The 23,029-nt window shown below is 40.1% G+C and overlaps 1 protein-coding gene across 1 annotated transcript in view; it reads right to left on the bottom strand.

Moving 5' to 3' along the window:
- The window catches only part of LOC122562044 (E3 ubiquitin/ISG15 ligase TRIM25-like), a 31,879-nt gene that overhangs the window by 3,042 nt on the left and 5,808 nt on the right, over positions 1–23,029 (bottom strand). Inside the window, exons 2-11 of the mRNA XM_043714494.1 lie at positions 18,071–18,166; positions 17,743–17,973; positions 16,007–16,178; positions 13,742–13,816; positions 13,057–13,161; positions 10,226–10,327; positions 8,965–9,075; positions 6,323–6,414; positions 4,837–4,924; positions 1,179–1,309 (exon numbers count right to left, since the gene is read on the bottom strand). Coding sequence (XP_043570429.1) covers positions 1,179–1,309; positions 4,837–4,924; positions 6,323–6,414; positions 8,965–9,075; positions 10,226–10,327; positions 13,057–13,161; positions 13,742–13,816; positions 16,007–16,178; positions 17,743–17,973; positions 18,071–18,166 — 1,203 coding nt within the window. The remainder of the gene's footprint in view (positions 1–1,178; positions 1,310–4,836; positions 4,925–6,322; positions 6,415–8,964; positions 9,076–10,225; positions 10,328–13,056; positions 13,162–13,741; positions 13,817–16,006; positions 16,179–17,742; positions 17,974–18,070; positions 18,167–23,029) is intronic.

Here is a 23,029-nt window from a genome sequence, read left to right as displayed (position 1 = left end):
TCTATAGAAAAGGACAAGCAACTTAAATCCTGAAAGGACTCAAGCTGGTTTGTCTTCCTGTCTCTCTCCAGATTGCATGTGTTGAAACCGGTGTGCTGATTTTGACTGTCCAGGTGACACAGGCAGCAGCGTTTTTTAAAAAAAAATTCAACTCAGCAACTGATATATCCAGAACAGATAAATCTTCAGTTTACATCAAAAAACCATCTTGAAACCGAAAAGCAGCAGGATCACCATGTGAAGGGCAGAGGGAAGGGGCACAATGGTCATGTCACTGGATGAGTAACCTAGAACTCCAGGCTAATGTTGAGGCGCCATGGGTTTGAATCCCTCCATGACAAATAGTGAAATTTACATTCAATAAAAACAGTCCAACGGTGACCACGTAACTAATGACGATGGCCTTAAAGTCCTATCTGGGTCACTAAATGTTCTTTAGGGAAGGAAATCTGTTGTCCTTACCTGGTCTGGCCTACATGTGACTCAAGATGCAAAGCAGTGTGTGGTGACTCTTGACTGCCCTCTGGGAAATTAGGGATGAGCAATGAGTGTTGGCCTGGCCAGCAACACCCATATCCCATGGGCAATTTTAAAAAAGGCAACAGCAGGACCGCCACCACCTCCACCACGCGGAGGCAGCAAGGGGGACCCCCAACACACACTAACTGGCCTGTGGAATTATTTTCAGTGGTAGATGTAACAAGTCATTTGATTTTAAATTAGAAAAATCAGTGCAGCCATTTGAGTTCAGATAAGCAATGGTAAAAACAAAAAGGAAACCACTAATTTTTGAACTAATCATTTTCCTTCCCATATTCAGTTCACTCATTGATTTACTTTGCTATATCTTAATTCTGAGTAGTATTTTAAAATGTGCAAACCCAATTATTTCATATGACGTCACTTAAGATGTCATGGTGATAAATTAAATATTTAGTCTTTTTTAACACTAGCCCTTTCTTGATTTGTAGATTATTTGCAAAGAACTGAAATCGTACCCACAGGAGGTTCCACCCCTTCCATTCTGATCTATTCCATTTTAAAATCTGTGAGACAATCAGTTCTGATGAGGAGTCACGGGACCAGAAACATTAACTCTGTTTTCTCTCCATAGGTGCTGTCAGACCTACTGAGGATTTTCCAGCAATTCCTGGTTTTATACTCCATTTTAATGTTACCTTTGACCGAAGGGAATCCGAGCACTCCAAATACCGTAGCAGTTCCGCATTATCCAACTCCAGCAGCATTCCAGTGATTTTTCCCGCCATGCAAGGGTGTTGGGTTTTTATCAAGGGGAAAAGACGCTCACCTGAAAATGTATCGGCAGGACAGAGGTAGACCTTAGTAGTATTAATGTAACTATTGCAGCAAAAGGCAAAAATATTTCATGTTTCCGAGCTACATTTTAGAAAATTATTTGATATGAACATGCAAATTAGAAGCAGCGGTCTGTCTCTTGGCCCCTTCAGCCTACACTGCTCTTCCACAGGATCAGGGCTGACCTGACCACTCCACATTCCTGGTTCCTGCAATAACCTTTCAACCCCGTACAACGCTCACTCTAAGCTGTATGGCCACACTCCAAGGTTTCTCCGAGGGTTCTACCCAAGTTGCTTTCAGAAGTCGATGAAAGTTTAGAAGCAGCATTGCCACTTTGCCCATCATGAATCTTGCTACACCTGGCTTTAAAAAAATTCCAGAACACACCCTTTTGGGAAGAGAGCTCCCAAGACTCTTGACTGAGGAGAAAAAGCTATTTTTTATTATATCGCAGTCTTAAATAAGTGGCCCCTTATTTTAAACAAACAGTCACCCAGGATTATAGGTTCTCTCGTAAGAGACGTCCTCTCCACATCTATCTTGTCAAGACCCCTCAGGACCTTAAATGCTTTAAATCGAGTTACCTTACTGTTCTACACTAGGCTTGTCAACCTGTCCTCTCAAACCAGCTTATACATGCTAGGTATTTTAGTTTGGTGAACCTTCTCTGAACTGCTTCTAATGTAGGCATCACATGCAAGGCCAGCATTCATTGCTCATCTCCTAGTGCTGCTGTGAATGTAATAGTGAGCTACCTCCTTGTAGAACTGCACTCTATGTAGTGTAGGTATACCCACACTGTTATTCTGGGAGGAAACACCAGACTTTCATCCAGTGACAGGGAAGGATTGGCAATATAATTCAAAGTCAGGGCGGTGTGTGGCTTCCTGCTCTTATCGTCTAGGTAGCAGAGTTAGTATTGCAGGAATATTAGGCAAAAGTGAGGACTGCAGATGCTGGAGATTAGAGTCAAGAGTGTGGTGCTGGAAAAGCACAGCAGGTCAGGCAGCATCTGAGCAGGAAAATTGACATTTCAGGCAAAAGCCCTTCATCAGGAATATTGTCAGGCACATGGCCTTTGTAGTGACCAGAGACCAGGGACTACAGGTGTCGTGTATATTTCACTAATATTCAGTGAAATATCAAATTCAATGAAGACTGGTATATCTATGATGCTGGGGCCAAGGCAGATTGACCATTCAGTACTTCTGGGTAAAGGTGAATACAAATGCTTCAGTCTTGGTCTTCTGCACTGATGTACTGGCCTCCCCCATCATTGAGGTTGGGGATATTTGTGGAGTCTCCTACTCCAGTTAGTTGTTTAATTGTCCACCAGTATTTACAATTGAATGTGGCAGGGCTGCAGAATTCAGATATGAACTTTTGGTCATGGAATTGCTCAGCTCTGGAGAAGGTAATTTGCAATCCTCCAGACTGTGAGATACAGGGAAGGAGTGGAGGAACTCAGTATTTGGCAAATAGCTTCTAAAAGAAAGTGGAATGCCAACTGCAGGTAGTTTCCTTCTTCACTTTATGCCCTACTCCACAGTTAGCAGCATCCATGGTGCTTTAACCAGGGAGATAATCTCACCAGCACTTTGTCAAATGACACTCCCATGATTACAATTTTCATTTGTTCCATGTGCTTTGTGAGATATTTCACGCAGATGGTGGAACCAAATACACTGAAATGGAAACCCAATGAAAAGTATGGTTTAATTAACAGGCAGGAACAAATTAACTCATTGTGTAAGGGTCTCAGGCTCAAATTTGGTGAACATGGGACGAAGAGTTAACAAGAATCAATCTCCACACCCCTTCACGACATCTGCAATGCTCTAAATCTAGTCCATTTCCAATTTTAATTGCTCCACCGCTTCCAATCTTGCTTGCAGCAGTCAAAGTCCTAGCCTCTGGAACACCTATCTTTACACCTCTCCACTCCTCTGGCACATGTTCCTGCTTTTAGATGTTTCTTAAAATTACTTTGTTGCTCAAACATTTGGTAATTGATTCATAAAGCATGGGAACAGATCCTTCCATCCAACACATCTGCATCAACCAGACATTCCAATCTGACTAGTCCCATTAGTCAGCATTTGGCCCACATCGCTCTATAGCTTTTCTATTCACGTACGCAAGTCACGGGCCGGAGCCCAGATTGGGATCCAGTCCGAGCCCAGGCCAGCCTGGGAGACAGGTGCCACAGGAGCCGAGTGTAGCATGCAGTCCGAGCCCAGACCAGACAGACAGGTCCCGGAGGGGAGTCCTGAGCCGAAGCCTGGAAGGAGGAGAGTCGTGGAAGCAATGAGGCCTCGTGTCCTGAAGCCAGGTGGGCACAGGCTCAGCGAAAAGGACAATAATTTCAGTGCTTTTTAAAGATGTTTTTATTCTTATTCTGGACTGAGTAAGTTGAGCACTTTTTAAAACTTTATATTCCTATGCTAAACATCTTTTTCCACTCTTTCAATTCTGTAAAAAACACTTAGGTACTTAGTTCCTAAGATGGCGTCAAAGCAACAGCTTCACAAACTTTTCACTGCACTCATTCGAGTGACAGTAAAGGCCATTTTATTCTATTCCGACGCCATTTAAATGTTGTGATTGTACCAGACTCCACCAGTTCCTCTGGCAGCTTGTTGCATACACACACCAAACTCTGTATGAGAAAGTTACCCCTCAGGTCCCTTTTAAATCTTTCCCCTCTCATCTTAACCTACACCCTCTAGTTTTGGAGTCCCCTATCCTAGGAAAAAGACCTCATCTATTCATCCTATCCATATCCCTCTTGATTTTATAAACCTTTATAAGGTCACCCCTCAGTCTCCAACACACCAGAAAATATTTCCTTGTGTGATTTTATAATGTCTGGCAAGTGCTTTGGGACATTTCAGTGTGTTAAAAGTACTGAATAAATTTAAATTGCTGCTGTTGAATGGATAAACATAACTTTAATGCCATATGTTTTCAAATCCACAAAGGGGAAGTGTTGGGTTTTTCTCCATGGACCAGTGTTAGTTAGATAATATCACCTGATAAATTCCCAATATTTATGTTAATCGATCAAGAATGTTTTGGATAAATTGTAAAATGAAAGCAGAAAAGGGGAAAGAGAATATAGGATAGTAAGGTCAGGTAGATATTATGGAGTCTGCAGTGAGGAAGGCATACAGTGTAGTGTTTCCCCGTATCCCTGCCTCTCTACCTCTCTTTCCTCATTTAAGATCATCTTAAAACCTACCTCTTTAACTGAGCTTCATGCTACCTACTTTTATATGCTTGGTGTCAAATTTTGTTTGATATTGCAATTGAGAGGTTCTAATACATTAAAAATACTTCATAAATGCCAGATATTGTTGTAGCACAAGGGGACGTAAACCATGTAGATTGTAAAATGGCTGGGATTACATAGTTTGGGTTTATCCTGTGATAAGTCAATATCATGGACAGCTTCTATTCAACTTCTTCATTTTCACCGAAAGATAACATATTCTGGATTGAGTAAATTTCACTTACCCAACAGCTGCTTCTGTTCCTTGAATGGAAGTGCCGAAAGCATTGCAGCTGTTAGAGGTTCCTGCTCCTTAACACATGTACTAGATTGCTGCAATTAAAAAAAATCAGTAAGAGAATTCATGGAACATTAATCAGGTCATGCAACTGGCCAACCGCACATACGCCATACTGCACAATTCCCTTTATAAAGTTGGCAGTGCATTTTTCTCTGGGTTCTCCAAACCAATGGCACCTTCTGTCAAGCTGTGCAAACAACTTTGAAAATACAGGACAAATGGAACAATGTATCGCTCAATGCAACCCAAGCACCCTTTCTCCACCCATTTTTCAGGGGCTTCACCTTCTTCAAAAATATCTGCAGACCTTTCATTTCCAATGATATGCACATGCACTTTGAGCTGAATGTGGTAAAGCTAACTGAGGATCTCCTACACTGGATATTCAAATTCTTCTGTCTATGTACACTTGCTATCTAAAATGTCCTACTTCTGGTTGTCATATTGTCACCCCTCAATGTCTGCGCTTACCACTCTCCATCCTTGTGCGCATTTCCCATAAACAGGCCTCGTGAACAATACGCTTATCCCTGTGTGGTGCTGGAACATCTCAAACTGTCCTGATTCACTATGTACTTCAACCAACTCTGCTTCGCAAATTTCTATATTATTTATATTTTAAATATAAAAAAGTATGAATTTATCATATAAAAATAACAAAATGAAGTATCAAAATCAGTGATTAAAATACATCTGTGGATTTGGCTCACTAATCGCCTATCCAACAACTCTTCAGACTCCATCTAATCATGCCTCATGCAAAGCCACAGGACACTGACCAGTCATTGAGAAAACAAAAAAAAAATGGTGCCCTTTTAAATGCTGTCATATTGCCCATGCACTCAAGTCAATTGCCTGGTCTTAAAAATTGTAGGTTGTGGATCGGTATAAAGTAAAATGCCTACTTTTGGATGTAATTCTGTGATTGGGCAACACTTGTTGGATAATTCTGAGCGTGCTAACCAATGACCAATTTAAGATACTCAATCAAGCAAACAACATGGAACTAAATTACTAACATTCATACACAAGGCAGTCATTTTTTGTAATCAAAAGGAATGCCTTTTCAAAATTACCCAGCAGAATGGGGAGCTTACAGTTTCCCACTGCTTTTTCCATGAAAATGCCTTAAGCTGCTAACTAATCAGCACACTTTTCTCCAGCCGTATAAATTCTTGTGATTTTGAATTTGTCCTGACATGTACAAGACAAAAGCTTCAGCATCTGCTTGCAGCAATATTCAAGATTCATCTTAAGTAAAGTTACATCGCAGCATCAGTCACATATGCAAGTATTAAACACTATGAATTGTCCTTGAATGTAGAGTGCTACATGAAGTATTTCATTGAACCAAATGAAATGGAAGGAAACAAATGAAAACTAATCGAAATGCTGAGAAACAAAGGTTATTACAAAGAGGTTGCTTATACCTGGCGTCTAACCCGAGTTGGTTGAGGCAATGCCGGGAAAACAAGAGGAGTTCTGCATGGAGTAATACTGTACTGGCCACTCAGTACCATACCTAAAATACAAGGATTATATTTTTAGGGATAAGAAGTTGCGATACAGAGGAGTTCAAAGATTGGAAAATTTTTCTTCTCATGGATCTTCAGGATGTTTTGAAAAGTTAGCACTGCTTCGAGGTGAGATGGATGAAACACACGCACAACTGTTACTTTCAAAACAGCATTTGTAAACATAGTAAAGTAGGGCACTTCACAGGAGTATAATCAGAAAAGAATTCACATCAATCTGAGGTGTCACAAAGCTGGTCTTTTTCTCAACGATACTGTGCACTTGGGTGTTTTTCAGAGGAATCAAACAGGCCAGGCTCTGAAATGACGGTTTGTTCCAGAGACAAAAGGGTATTGACAGGCCTTTTTGTTCATACATAAACAGATTAGACTTTTTGCCGAAACTTTTATGTTTTTACAAGTCACCTGTAAAAGTCAAGGGGGCTTGGCCAGCTCTTCAGCTGAGCAGCTCAGTTCAGAACTAGTTAGGGAGTTCAGCTGTGGACCTGTGTGGAAACAGGCTGCTAAACTCTCTCTCCTTCTGCCCTTCTAACTTCGACCTGTAAGCCTTGGTTTCATTTTTACTGTGTTTAAAGGGGGTTTGTTTACTGGGATTGTTGTGTATATTCAGAACAGCATAATTAAGTCTAGCTTGGATAGACTGAGCTCTATAGAGGTTCTTTATTCGGTTCTGTGTGTTTCATTGTGTAATTTTGTAAATAAAATTTTGTCTGCTTTATAACCTGGTAGTCAACCTCGCTAAGTTACTCCAGGTAACTTTTACTGTACACTTACCAAATCAAATTGCAAAGTTATGGTCTGGGTTGCCTGCTCAAGAATGTTTTGAATGGTGTGGTCTAATCCCTAATTGACATAATCTTAAAACAGGTTACCAAAGCTTGAAAACACAAGTATGTATTAAGGAATGAGTTTAAAAGGAAGAGAGAGAGAGAGTGAGTGTAAGTAACCAACCATTTGGCACAGAATTACTAATTTAAACAGCACCATTCAGCCCATCCTGCTTGCACTCACTTTTTGAAAAAACAATTCAAACTAGTCCTATTTCCCTGCTCATTTCCCGTTGCTCTGCAAATCCTTTCCTAATAATTAATCCAATTTTTCGGTCTGCACCCATCATCATTCAAGGAGTGCATTCCAGACTATAGCAACCCCATGCATGAAAATATCTCTCAATTGCGTTTTTTTGGCCAATTACTTTAAATTGTATTGTCTGGTTACTGACCCTTTTGCTATTCAAAGTTGATTCTCCTTCACTTAATCAAGCAACTTCCTGCATGATTTTGAACTCCTCTATTAAATGCTCCCTTGTCATATTGAAACATATGAGATTCTGAAGGAACTTGATAGAATAAGTACTGACAGAATGCTTCCTCGTATGAACTAAAGGACGTAGTTTAAACCAAGGCGTTTTTCATTTAATATCGAGATAGGGAGGAATTTCTACTTTCAGAGAATCATAAGTCATTGAGATTGTCACTCCCAGATGTGAGTGCGAGTATGAGTCAATACATGCATTTAAGACTGATTTAGACAGGTTATTGATCAACCAGGGAATGAAAGGTTATGAGAATGTTAGGATAGTGGGTTTAAGGCCACAATGAGATCAGTCAGGATTGTACTGAATAGCAGATCAGGTGGAAAGGGTTGAGTGGCTTACTACTGCTCCTTTTTCTTCCAATCTTATTAACTTCTCATCGCTGGGGAGGAAATCCCAAAGCTTAGGATTGAAACAGCTGAGAGTGTGGTGCTGGAAAAGCACAGCAGGTCAGGCAACATCCAAGGAGCAGGAAATAAAATACCGTGGGCGGCAAGGAGGCACAGTGGTTAGCACTGCTGCCTCACAGCGCCAGAGACCCGGGTTCAATTCCCGCTTCAGGCGACTGACTGTGTGGAGTTTGCACGTTCTCCCCGTGTCTGCGTGGGTTTCCTCCGGGTGCTCCGGTTTCCTCCCACCATCCAAAGATGTGCAGGGTCAGGTGAATTGGCCATACTAAATTGCCTGTAGTGTTAGGTAAGGGGTAAATGTAGGGGTATGGGTGGGTTTCGCTTTGGCGGGTCAGTGTGGACTTGTTGGGCCGAAGGGCCTGTTTCCACACTGTAATCTAATCTAATCTAAATCTAATATAAATCTAAATCTAAGAAAAAAAAACATCGATGTTTCAAACAAAAACTCTTCTGATTCTCCTGCCCTCGCTGGGCAACAGAATAGATTTCAAGGCACTCTTTTGGAAAAGGGTGGGGACTCTGTCCTCTTCCCTTCAGCCCTCACCAATAAATGCCCTGCTCTATATATAACCTTCAACCAGCATCACAAAATAAAGTCAATGAATTGGTCATTATTTCAGGGTTGTTTGGCAGATCTTGCTCTGCACAAACTAGTTATGTTTCTGAAATATCAATAGCAATGCTCGAGATGCATTCCCTTGGATGTAAAGCACTTTGTTACATCCTGAGGTTGAGAAGAGAGTTAGGTAAATGCAAGACTTTCTTCTTGAATGCTTGTATTACACTCTTCAACAGAATGTTTCCATCCTTACCCCTTTGCTGATTGTCCGGGAATCCCCTAAGACTATGATTATTGGTCGTGGAGGTCGGTGGAGGCCAAGACATGACCCTGTGAGCATCATTCGGCAAAGATTGGAAAGCAGCTAAAAGACAAAAAAAATTAACACGAATGTCACTTTTTGATATTTTAAAATATTTTCTATCAATAACATTTGTGAAAAACATTTAATATGCATTGATTTAGAAAATTTATGTATATTTAATTAAAAATAGGTGCAGAGATAGCTCAACAGCTTGAAAACCCTGCCTCGATATTTCTTTCTCAAAGACTGTTGCTCACATTCCGCTTGAAGCATGTGTAAATCAGAGTGAATGCTGACATACTGGATTTGATGAACTTTGCGTGATTTTTCTGCTATTTGCGCTAAACTCCTTCAAAAACCGCTACTGCTCTTTCACATAACTTCCTCTCCCCACTTTCAAAAGACCAAAGAATGAGATCTTATTATTACACCAGCTCCTGGACAAGATATAAATTTCCACATATTTTAAGCAGAGTGGCACTCAAAATCACACTTCTACTGTTTTGTGGAGGATGTTAAGACAGTGTTTAACTTTATTATATTTCATTTGAAGAACACAATGCATTCACTATATTCGGTTATTGACAACACATAAATGTCAAACACATCAAAAAGTATACCCAAATGTGAAGACAATAGATTTTCTGTCATACCGAATACTTCTCATCAATACTTCAACAGAAATCATATCTCTGCAGTGCTATCATGCAGACAATCCACAAAAGAAGGCAGAGAAACAAACTAGAGTGCAAAGAAGAATGTTTTATTTGGTTTTTAAGCATTTGATATAAAGAAAGCCATTTGGTGTTAGCCATTCAGTGTTTCTCTATCATTGCTGCTTTCACATTACAGGACATCTTATGCTCATCAAGATGCTGCTCAAAGACCAGTTTGAGATTTTCCATTTCTCACACCGGCCATCAAACCATCTGTCTCAGTCAGACTGCCAATTTAGAGCCAAAATGGAAGCTTTGAGCTCATGCCCACTAGGGACTGAGTCGAAAAGGTTGAGACACCTTCACGTAGATTTTTGGGACTGAATAAGCCTCTCTGTTCATCAAGCTAGGATGGATTTGGACCCAGTACCCAGTGGTGAAAGGCTCATATTCTGCTGAGAGCGCAACCCACTCTCCTCCCATTTTTACTGTAATCTGGATGCTGAATTACATGCACATAAACGGCTAATATTAATAACTGCAGAGCTACTTACCATTTATCTGAGGAGTTACCATCGCCCAGAGGCCTGGGGATGGGATTATAGGTTGCTGATGGGTGACATGCGGAGTAGGATTTGACACAGGCTGGAAATCAGCTGAAAAAGTAAAAGAAAAATTCTCCTCAAAAATCAAAAAAAAAGTTCAATTTTTTAAAAAGTCATGAAACAAAGTTTAAAATCTAATAGGTGCATGGGATACTTATACCTGTATAAATGGATGGAATTCATACTTAACTTGAGGCCAACAGCACTCACTCTGATGATGAGACAAATCTGGCACCAAGTTCTCACAAACACACATTGGAGATGAAAGTGTGCAAATCTGGAACCTGTTGTCAGATGTACTTCACTCATTCACACGGTGAGTTGCTGCAATTCTCTTTAATAAACTCAGTATTGAAACAGACACCTGCAGAATCAGCATATGCACCTATGAATTCCTCACTAAATACACCAGAATAAATTAGGGATGGGGCTTTCAGGAGTATGAGTGTTTTTAAATGATGGGATAAAAGTTAATTACTGCATCTAACATCTCTGACCTCATCAAAAAAAAGTAATATTTTCTTTAAATGCTCATTTGCAACGTTGCAAATAAGAAGTGAAAATTAAGTGAGACTTTCATGCAAAAGAATGTAGACTGAACTAGTTCATGCTGATAAAATTGAAAGCCAATGATCCAGTCATTGTTTTTACATACTGCGACAAAATGTACAGTGAATTGCAAAGTGGATTGAAATGAAATTCAACAGGACTGGAAGGTGGAAGGTAGGCAACATGAAACTGCAGCGCCACCACTCAGGCAGTACATATTAAATGATAACCAGAAGGTTATTTAGATTTGGAACCCAAATAGATTCCATTACAAACACGATTATTAGAAAGTGATAACATATGTTGATACCAGAGTGAATCAGGACACAGTATCTTTCTAGTAATTAGACTAAATGCTAGTATAATTACTAGCATTGAGCTAAATGGAATTACATTTTACTGTCTAATATAACTGAACAAATACAAGTTTACATCATAACCTTGTGATTAAAATTTGAATATCTGTCATGAGACATGAATCCAAAGCAGAAAAGACTGGCTGAGGATTAATGTGCTTTGTTGGTTACATATTCCTTTTGATTCTACAAAGGTTGACACTGATCCAGATTCCTCCTTATTCAATTTGAAGCACCAGCCAAGTGTACACACAAGTGGGTCACAATATTATGAAATATGGCTTAATTCTAGAAAGCAAGTATAAAGTTAATGGTTTAAAATTAAGATAACAATTTATTTTTAAATTAAAGACACAGTGGTGACTCAAGTGGACGATACAATAGATGCTGGAAACCTGAACTAAACTCAAAATGTGAAGTAACAAAATCTTGGAACATCTGTGCAAAGAGAAACAGTTAACATTTTTAAAAATCTATTCACAGTTGAGGGCATTGCTGGCTAGGCCGGCATTTATTACCCATCCCTAATTGCCCAGAGGGCAGTTGAGAGTCAACCACGTTGCTGTGGGTCTGGAGTCACATGTAGACCAGACTAGGTAAGGATAGCAATTTCCTTCCCAAAAGGACATTAGTGAACCAGATGGATTTTTTTTTCTGACAACTAACAATGGTTTCATGGTCTTCATTAGACTTTAAATTCTAGGTTTTTAATTAAATTCAAATTCCATCATCTGCCGTGACAGGATTCAAACCAACTAACCAGAACGTTATTTAGATCTCTGGATTAACATCGCCCAGCAAATAATATCAAGCCCAATAAAATTTAAAGAGGAGTCATATTTGACTCGAAAAAATAACTCTGTTTCTATCTCCAAATGCAGCCAGACCTGCTATGTTTTTCCAGAACTTACTGCTTTTATTTCAGATTTCTGGTATCCATAGTATTATCCTTTTTTAACACACTCAATTTGGCAGAATTTCTGTTTACTTTGCTCAAATGGATGATGTATACATTGAGAAGTTAACTAGAATTACTGGACCAGAGATCATTCAGCCAGGTGAGAGCACACTTAAGGATAAATTGCCTACACGAGACCACTTCAATCTAGATTACGGACATAAACCATCTTCACATACCTCAATTTTTAAAAAATGGCAGATTTTAAAATCAGTAACACAAAGCAGTGTAATGATCCACTCATAAATCATTATAGTAAGTCTGTACTTAATCTTGTAATTGCATTTTTGAAAATGGAAGTTTTAAATGAAACAATGTTAAGTGAACCTGATTCTCCCATAACAACGAAGACCAAACTGTAGTCAGTCTTTCAGACTTTTCTTTTGTCAAAAATAAATTCCTGAAATTTTGTAAGTGAAATATTGTATATTCCTTAATGGATTAATTCCTAAATCAAACAACCATTAAAATCAATTTATAATAAAGAAAGAAATACTGAATAAATACAAATAAAATCTAGAAAATTACACTGACTGGTTTTTAGAGTGACCAAGTGCTATGTGGCAGGAGAGAGAACACACACACACAGAACAGAAGAGCTGCAGGCTAACCAAGTCTCAAATAGTGAAAGTGGACTCTGAGCACTTGGACAATAGCATCATTTGAGAGTAGAGGTGACAGGTAGAAGAGCAACAAAGGAGGTCCTCAGTGGTGATGCACTAAGCCCAACAGCAGAGAGAAGATGCCACATTCCCAGTGGATTGGATAGGTCAGAGAACGTGAACTCAGTATTAAATGACATTACGACAATTTGGTGACTGACATTACAGTGAAGCAACATTAACTGAGTCAACATCAAGTGGGAACCTACTGTGGTAATGTTCATCAAATATCCAATTATTGTATATATCCCTTACCAGTTACTGGAGCAGCTGGAATTGACCAAAAACCTCGAGGGACAGGTGCTACTAAAGGTTGAGGAGTGCCACCAAGACTAGCGGACGATACAGACTGGAAATCAACTGAAACAGCAAACAAGTTATATATGAAGCTACCACTATTCAACACACAAGTATGACAAGCCTTTCCTTTTCCACTGAATATTACAAGCAGGATAACTGGCAAAAACTTTCTACTCAAATTCTTTTAACAGTTGGCTCAAGATTCTCATCAATTAAAGCTTCACCTCCTGCTTGCTGTCAATGTGCAAGCAGCTTCCAAACCCAGATTACATCCTTTTTAAACTGTGCTCCCAGTCCTACACTCATCCACAAGGAGAAACATCCTCCTATAGCTATTTAAAATTCTTGATATTCCAGTAAAACCTGTATTTGTGAACCTTGATACATACAACTCATCTGTAAATCTGTATTTGTAGGTTTGTATTTGCAGATAAATTCTATTTTGTTCAAAAAGCACTCAATTTGTACACAGTCAATGTAGCATTTTATAAACTCCTACTTTAGAAATAAATGACAGACTCCAAACAAGAACTCATGCCTAAAATACATTGCCTGTATCGCACTATAACCTGGCATCATGTGATTTTTGACCTTGTCCACCCAGCACCTCCACATCACTGTTAATCCGAAGCAAACTTACTCTTTTGGGGAGATGCTCCAGCTGTTGAACTGCACGATTGATTTAATTTGGGAGGTTGACTATTAGCCCAGGGACCTGAAATACAGCAGAAAAAAAAACATTTTGTTCAATAACATGAAAACTATCTCGAGGCCGAACAGCAAAACATCTGTCTTGGAAATACAAAAGCAAAGGACAGGATTTTGCAATTGCTATGAATTAGCTAGAAATAATACACTAAGATCAAAAAACTCTGAAAACTTAACATTTTATAATGATCATTGAAAAGAAATTCAAGGTGGTATACAAACTACAATGTTTTATGCAATAAATTAGCATTAAATAAGGAGAATGAAAGGAAACCTATTCCAAAGTATGCAAAACGATCATTAGACTATAGCCATGTCCTACTGGGGCAGCATTGCGGAAATCAAGCTCCACTACTCCCACAGGAATCACTAAAGTTTTAATCAACGTACGCAAAATTCCCATGTTACCTGGCAGATAGACCAGGCTGACAGAAAACATGGACCAAGACTCTAATTAAGAAGAACTACCAATAAGTTAAAAATCACACAACACTAGGTTATCATGTGATGAAGGAGCAGCGCTTTGAAAGCTAGTGCTTCCAAATAAACCTGTTGGACTATATCCTGATGTTGTGAGATCTTTAACTTCGTCCACCCCAGTCCAATACCAGCACCTCCAAATCATGACTGCCAATTATTACAAATAAATAGATTCTAGTCACGGATAAGCAACTATAAACTGTTGATGTGCTACTAAATCAGCTAAAAACACTAACTTTCTAAAGCATTCCTATACACTTATTTGCAGACACTAAAAAAAATTGGTGTTATGGGTAGAAGGAAGAAATTTGGAATTTAGTTCAATGGCTCCAGTTCACAGGATTCACTTGTTCAAACGTGTTATTCTTCAATCTCTTTTCTCCAGGTCCTTTTCAACTCTTAGCAGGAGGCACGGGTAATTGGTACACTAACTGAATATTTTCTTAGTTCTTGAAGAAAGCCACAACTTACAGCAACTAGTGAGGGGAAAATAACTGGCTTTCTTTAGATTTCAGGTTTTCTACTGGAGAAAAAAAATACACACCCATCTCCTCTTCCAGAGGTTGAGAGGCATCTGTTGATACTGTTCACACCTACAAGCTGTACAGCTAATTGCATAGTTGTTGCCAGGCTGATGGCATTTGTCATCTACAACTCCATGAGCCAACCGGCTATTTATTCCCAGATTAATTTTTACCTTGTACACAGCCCCAGGTGCAAGCCTGTCTACAGTCTCCCCCACTACTTGTACAAAGCACCAGAGTAAACACAGCTTCAGAAACTCATTTTTAAGAAGTGCAGTAATTGCAACCACAATCCTTGGTTTTTTTAAAAAAAAAGAAAATTTCCAATTTCAATCCACAAACAGAAATACAGAAAAATAGAAGAGCACAGTTTTTAAACACTATCCAACAATGAGACCTTGGTTTATGCAGTACAAATGCAGTTTGCCAAAGGGAATAAAATGATATGACTTTCAGCATTAAAATCGTCACAGCTCAAAACTGTTCATTTATATTTTTGCTTTCCTCATTTCTGAATGTATCACAAATTTCAAAATGGCAGCTTAAAGTAATTAGGATTTCAGTTGTTATACATAGAATAATAGAGACCAGGAAGATCCTAGTCTTTGCGGAGTTAACTGATGTCAGGCAAGACTCTTCAGAAAGAGAAAGAGGATAAAGGAATAAAATTGGATTCAAGTTTGCTGGAGAAGGAAGTATATACATACATTTGAATTAGGAATAGGATAGTTAGCGTCTTGAATCTGTTCCACCATTCAAAAAGATCATGACTGATCAACTCCATTGTCCTGTCTGCCCCAGATAGCCCGTGACTCTCATTAGTCAAGAATCTATCCACTACTGCCTGAAAAATATTCAATGAGCCTTACTCCACCACACTTTGGAGAAGAAAGTTCCTCAGACCATGACCCTGAGAAAAAAAAATTATTCTCACTTCTGATGGAGGCAGGGTCTTTGAATATTTTTAAGATGATAGTAGGCAAGCAAATCAAAGGTCATTGGGGGTAGACGGGAATATGGAATTCAGAGCACAAACAGGTCCTATTGAATGTTCATACATCTTAAATAGGAAAACTGAATCCACTAGTTCTAGTATAAAAACAAAAAGTCCTGGCGAAATGCAGGGGGTCTGGCAGCATCTGTGGAGATAGAAATAGAGTTAACCGTGGAGAAAAACTGAAGAACATGCAAACCATTTTCTTTGATTGCAGGTAGCTTCTCCTTGTGGGCCTCCTGCAGTTGCTGCATAATACTCGTAGTCAGTTCGAGAACGATGCTCTTCAAACAGGAGAGCTGCTTATCAATGTCTGTGTCTAACGTAGGCAAGACCAGATCCATCTCTATTGCTTCTAGAGTTTGAAACTCCTGAAAGGCAAGACGTCACAAGAGTGATTCCTCAGCATGACTCACCCTCATATAAAACATGTAGGGCACAAGATCAAGACAAAGGAAACCACACAATGCTTCCTTTTACATTGCTGGTTCATTGCCAAGTGAAACTCTGCTGCTTCCATAGATCATGTGACACCACTAAGTGAGTAGTATGTCTTGTTCCCTGATCAGGACCTCTCTCTCTCAGCTACATAAAATGTGGACTTTCTGTCGATGGTGAATGGCACCAAAGATCAGGGGTTCATTTGCAACGGCAACAGAAGCAGTTTTGGCACGTGATGGCCTGGACATCATCTCCAAGCATTTGCATCTTTACAATTAGAAAGGACTTCTAGATAACTGTGGAAGGTAGTCTCCATATAGGTTTGGCCCATGGAACAAACAGATCCAGATGTCCAGCAACACATGCTGCAGCCAGAACCCAGCTCACTTCAATATAAATGTACTGCACTCAGCATGACTGGCAGCCTTGAAACATGATGTGTCATGTCAAGGCTCCAGCTGCTGTATGTGAACAGGGCAAGGCTTTTAGACTAAATTAAAGCAAAACATTACAATTGCTGGAGATCTGAAATAAAATCAGTAAATCCTGGAAAAACCCAGCAGGCCTAGCAACATCTACGGACAGAGAAACAGAATTATTTTTTGAGTCAAAGTTTGGAACCAAACCTCTAACAGCCTTATGCTCCACTGGACAGCCCACATCCAATAATACTGAGAAACATAGGTTTGACTGAAAAATAAGCATAACCAATTAGGTAGAACACACATAAATATGAAAAACTTAAAGCCTAATGGAGGACTTGAGCATTAAAGATTTAATAGGGCAAGTCAGAAATTAGGATAGACCTAAAGGTATGGAGCCAACACATGTATGTTATTAATTAAGGACAGACAAAAGGAAACAATAGTTTAAAAACTAAAATTAAGGCCTTGGGAAGAGACATGACAACAACAAACCAAAGTATGAAAATAATGTTAATTAAGGAGAGATACTGGAACCATCTAACAGCTAAGAGATGGCAAATATCCTTATGACATGAACACCATTAGAAACAGGACAAGACAACACACTAACTCAAAGAAATGAGACATGGTTACTGATAAATCTTGAACAAAAGACTATTTTGAGCCTGAATGAATAAGAGATAAAAACAATAGCTAATAAACATCTAAAGTAAATTTATTAGAGAAAAGTGCACAACTCCATAAAGAAATCTTCACTGAGAAGGAAGCTGATCCCAGATGACTGAACTTGGAAATGAACCAGGACAGAAAAATGCTACAAATGGTTGAAAACACAACACATCAGGCAGCATGTGCGGAGAGAAACAAAGCTACGACTTAAGGTTGATGACTTTTCGTCAGAACAGGATGTGTAATTGTTTATTTTTCAGGTGTTTGGAAAGGCACAATGGAATTCCTCAATTTAAACATGAAGTTCAAACTGCCCAAGCAACATTCCTGATCTCTTAATCCTTAATCTTACCCATTGCAAAATAAACAAATCTGAAAATAGCTTCAATTTTGGGCTTGCCTTCAAGAGTTGGATATTGTCAGCTTTCAACAGCCGGTCTATCTCATCAGTCTTCCTGGTCAGCCCACTGCACCTCTGGTTCAGCCAGCTCTGGATACTGTCAGCTTGGGCCAAGGCGACAGCCTCCTCACTGTCGATAATGTTTGTTGCAATACTCTGAGATTCTTTAATACAGTTAATCAGATCACCAAAGTGCTTATCGATGTCAGACCTCACCTGGAATGTGGTTTCCTGGATGAAGAAGAGAAAGTTACAGGTTCAGACAGAACTGAAATAAGGAGCAGGGAAATTGTTAGAATTGCTTGCAAATGGATGGGCTGGTACTCACTTTGATGGAAGTAACGTTCTCTTTTAATTTATTAATTGATGTATTGATATCTTCAATCTGACTCTGCCTTCTTATTTTTTCTTCCTGAAGAAGTTTCTTTATAGAGTACACAATATAAACAAAACAGCATTTTAAAACATTTGCTGAAGTACATTGCGTATGCAAAACAATGACATCCTCGATACCACCTTAAATCACAATACACTAATTTACACCATTCACCTCCACATTTGTTATCTGTGCAAAGCACTTTCACTCCATGCTGATGTTCAACTTGTCATGGGTAAATGCAGAGTCAAGGATTCAGAGACGTAGTAGTCAGACCATCTCCTGCAGCATGCCTCATTGTACCAGGCTGAGCTGAGAGTCCATATTTAAAATGATACAGTTTCCATTTAGATAGCACCCTTCCAACCTCAGGTTTACTGCTCCCTGTAAGCTTAAAATCTTTAAGATCCCTGCTTGGGACGTGCAAGCTGGGTCCTTTAAGTTACCATGCATGTGTGGCCATAAAACTAAAATTCAAAAGACCGCACTCCTCAACAAATCACCCATGCACTGGAGATAACAATATCAGTGGGAACGCTGATCAGGGCATGTTAAAATGGTTTATGGCCAATAAAAGCGTTTTGAAACACAGACACCATTGTAACGGGGGAATTTGCTCCTAGCAGTTTGATGCAATTGTGAAGTGAAACCACTCTACAGCACAGAGCTATGGCTCACCTAAAGAGTTGAAGGTCTCCTTGTAATGGCAACACTATACAGAGCAGCAAGTTTGAAATGGTACCTTATATAAACATTATTTACTAACAATTCAAAGATAGTGTCCATTTAAAATCAAAGTTCTCTTATTTTAATCACAGCATCACACAATCACAAATGAAATTCTATTAACATACAGATTAAAGGCTAGTAGTGATGTGGATTATGCATTAATACATGTACCTCTTATGGCATATTTTTAACATTAGAGGAGAACATCCACACAGGTTCTCTCATGTTGAAACTTTAACAGAAATTCAGAAACCATTGTTTCCTGCCAAAGGTAACACAGCACTTTGCAAAATTTCAGTTCAAAGGATCTTAACATAAGCCTCCCCTGTGGATCATCCACTTCACCCACATTCTTCCCATACACCGTTTCATTTAACCTGGAACTGAAAATTAGTCTCAGTAATAGTGACCATGAAATTATTATTAATCACTGTAAAAATTCATCTGGTTCACTATTGTCCTTTAGGGAAGAAAATCTACTGTCCTCACCTGGTCTGGCCTACATGTGACTCAAGTCCCATAGCAAGATGATGGGCTCATTAATGGCCTGGCAAGCCATTCTCCCAGGGGCAATTACTGATGAACAACAAAAGGAACTCCCACATCAAATGAAGGACAAATAGAAAAATTCAAGGAATCACAAGAGTCTTGCCACAAATGTTCAGACACCAAGTGTCTGTTCCAAAAGTAAAATGATTATAATCTTTTTATGCTGATGTGTACTTGGGGGAGAAGGGGTTGTGGCAGAGGGCTGTGTGTGCAAGATCCAGCCACAGTACATTGTGCAAAAATGTGCTAACAACTCACAACTTGATGTTACTGCAGAGATCATACAACTGCCAGAGCAGGGTGTTTACTGGGGTTAGGAAAAAAAAGCAACAGGACCTACTGGATCCTACATGACAACACAAAATGTGCAGTACTTGCCAACAGTGCTTCACAAACTAATGGCACAAAACAATGTAACTGAACTTTCAAAGTCAGGTCAATGTCCAAAGTGCTGATTTACTCCATTATTTGCTGCCTTTGTAAAGTGAATGATCAGCAACTTGCAAAGAAAGGTTTGGAAGACAGAATACCTCTGTATTATTTGTGGGATCTTGCTGGTGATAAATGACTGCCATATTTCCTGCAACACAAGTTTCATGACATTGTAAAGTGCTGTACAGCCAAACTCCTGAGACAGAAAGGAGCTATATAAATACAAGTTTATATCAACTATATCCAAGCTGTCAGGTCTAGTGGACAAGATTAGGGTCAAGCAGATTGGTGTTCCTTTGAAGGATATTATGAGATGTCCTGGTGCCCTGATAAGCAATTGACCCTTCTGTTAATCACATTGCCTTTTCAGCTGACTTATCAAGGGGTCTCATAAAAACCTGTGCTGTGTCCTGAAGGTGTGCGACTTCCCCAGCAGGTTTCTGCAAGGCTACTTTAATTGCAATAAAGTGACAGTATACTTTATTGCAATTCAGGTCAGTTTCCAGTCATCATGACTAATCATTCTAATGTCGATTTGCATTAGCCCGAATCAAAGGGAGTAGATCACGCAAGGTCCTTCTCACAGAAGCTGGAGGACCCTGTCAGATGTAATACTTATAAAACGATTTGATCAATAACATGTCCTAAGTTATCTGAAGTACTGCAGAGAATGACCATTTTTGTTTTTGGCTCGTATTGCTTTCAAAGTAATTTATGTCATCAAGCTAAGAGGAGCCTGCACTAAAGGACGAAACAGGTTCTTAAGCAATCAACAGTGGTCGCGTAGTTGTCACGAGTCACACAGTTATAGAGCTAAGAAATAGATACTTCGGTCCAACTTGACCATGCTAACCAATATCCTAAATTGATCCAGTTTCATATTCCAGCATTTGGCCCATATCCCTCTAAACGCTTCCTATTCATGGAGCCATCCAGATGCTTTTTAAATGTTTTAATTGTACCAGCTTCCACCACATCCTGAGGTAGCTCATTCCATACGTGCACCACCTTCTGCATGAAAACATTGCCCCTTAGGTCCCTTTTAAATCTTTCTCCTCTCACCTTAAACCTATGCCCTCGAGTTTTGTATTCTCCTAACCTGGGGGAAAAAAAAGACCTTGGCTATTCACCTTATCCACACCTCTCACAATGTCATCGTCATAGTCACACAGCACGGAAACAGACCCTTCAGCCCAAGCCAAACATAATCCCAAACTAAACTAGTCCCATCTGCCTGCTCCAGGCCCACATCCCTCCAAACCGTTCCTATCCATGTACTTATCCAAATGTCTTTTAAATATTGTAATTGTACCTGCATCCACCACTTCCCCAGGAAGTTCATTCCACACACAAACCACGCTCTGTGTAAAAAATTTGCCTCGTCTTTTTTAAATCTTTCACCTTAAACATGTATCCCAGAGTCTTGAAATTCCCCATATTAGGGAGAACTATCACCTCTACCTATACCTCTTATTATTTTACAAACTTCCAGCAGGTCACCTCTCAGCCTCCTCCACTCTTTAAAAAAAAAAGTCCCAGCCTATATTTATAACTTAAACCTTCCAAACCCGGCCACCTCCAGGTAAATCTTTTCTGAACCCTGTCCAGCTTGATAATATCCTTCCTATAACTGGGCCACCAGAACTGGACACAGTATTCCAGAAGAGGTCTCACCAATGATCTTATAAATCCCCATAAGATTACCTCAGCCTCCGACACTCCAGAGAAATAGCCCCAGCTCATTCAGTCAATCCATATAGCTCAAATGTTCCAACGCCAACAACATCCTTCTAAATCTTTTCTGCATTCTTTATTGCAACTCTTTACCAAATTCAAATTTCACCATCATCAAACTCATGTCCCCAGAATACTAACAGAAATTGCTGGAAAAACTCAGCAGGTCTGGCCACATCTGTGTTGCTGAACTTAGAATTACTGAAGAGAGGTCAGAGGAACTAAAGTATTAACTCTGCTTTCTATCCACAGATTCTGCCAGATGTGATGGATTTCCCAGCAATCCATAGTTCCTTATTTCTACTGGCAGATGTAGGGTTCTGGACTGTGCATCCAGTGGCATTACCTCATTTCTTCCACACCCCACCCTGGGGACCCTCTCATTCCCCCCTCTACATCCCACCCTGGGGACCCTCTCTCTGCATCCAACACTTTCTTTCCCTCCCCCCATTCCACCCAGGGTTCTCTCAGCTCCCACCCCCAGTACCCTCTCTCCCTCTGATGCTGGGGTCCCACACCACTCCCACCCTGGGGACCATCTCTCTCTCCCCCTCCCTTCCACATCCCACTCTGGGGCCCCACACCACCCACCCATGGGACCCTTTCTCCCTCTGATCCTGGCGTCCCAGAACTCCCACCCTGGGGGGGGAACATCTCACCCACCCTCTCTCCCACAACCCACCCTGGGGTCCCACACCCCCTATCCTGGAGAACCTGTCTGCTAGCCCCCACCGCCATCCTACACTGGGGCCCCAAACCACACAACACCACACCCACCCTGTGGGGCCATCTCTCCCTCCATCCCACATCCCAATAGGTTAGGGACCAGCATTCTGGCAGGCAGGTTTGCTACTGCAACACAGCTACGTTTAAACTAAGTAGCGGGGAGGGGACAAACTGGATGTTTAAGAAGGAAATTGGAAGGAAAGTTAGAACAAGGGAAGTCAAGAAAGACAACTGTATCAATGAGGCAGAAAACTCAGAAAGGGATCATGCTGTAAGGTTGAGTGAAATAGGAGTTGATGGGAAGGGTGAGGGCAGTAACAAAATAAAAATACTATCCATGAATGTATGAAGCATTAGAAATAAGATGGATGAGTTCGACGCTCTTTTGGAAATCGGCAGATACAATATTGTAGGGATAACTGAGACGTGGTTTCAAGTGGACAGGGCCTGGGAAATGAATATTCAAAGCTACACGTGCTATCGTAAGGACAGACTGACGGGCAGAGGGGGTGGGGTGGCCTTGTTGGTAAGGAATGATAAACAGTCCCTTGCGCGCGGGGACCTGGAATCAGGGGATGTAGAGTCAGTGTGGATACAGCTGAGAAATACTAAGGGTAAAAAGACCCTCTTGGGAGTTATCTACAGGCCCCAAAACAGTAGTCTGGATGTCGGATGTAAGTTAAATCAGGAGCTGAAATTGGCCTGTCGCAGAGATGTTACTACAGTTGTTATGGGGGATTT

Source organism: Chiloscyllium plagiosum, chromosome 24 (assembly GCF_004010195.1).
Source record: "Chiloscyllium plagiosum isolate BGI_BamShark_2017 chromosome 24, ASM401019v2, whole genome shotgun sequence".
Classification (NCBI taxonomy): domain Eukaryota; kingdom Metazoa; phylum Chordata; class Chondrichthyes; order Orectolobiformes; family Hemiscylliidae; genus Chiloscyllium; species Chiloscyllium plagiosum.
Note: the sequence above shows the minus strand (reverse complement) of the source record. Positions and strands in the feature narration are given on the sequence as shown.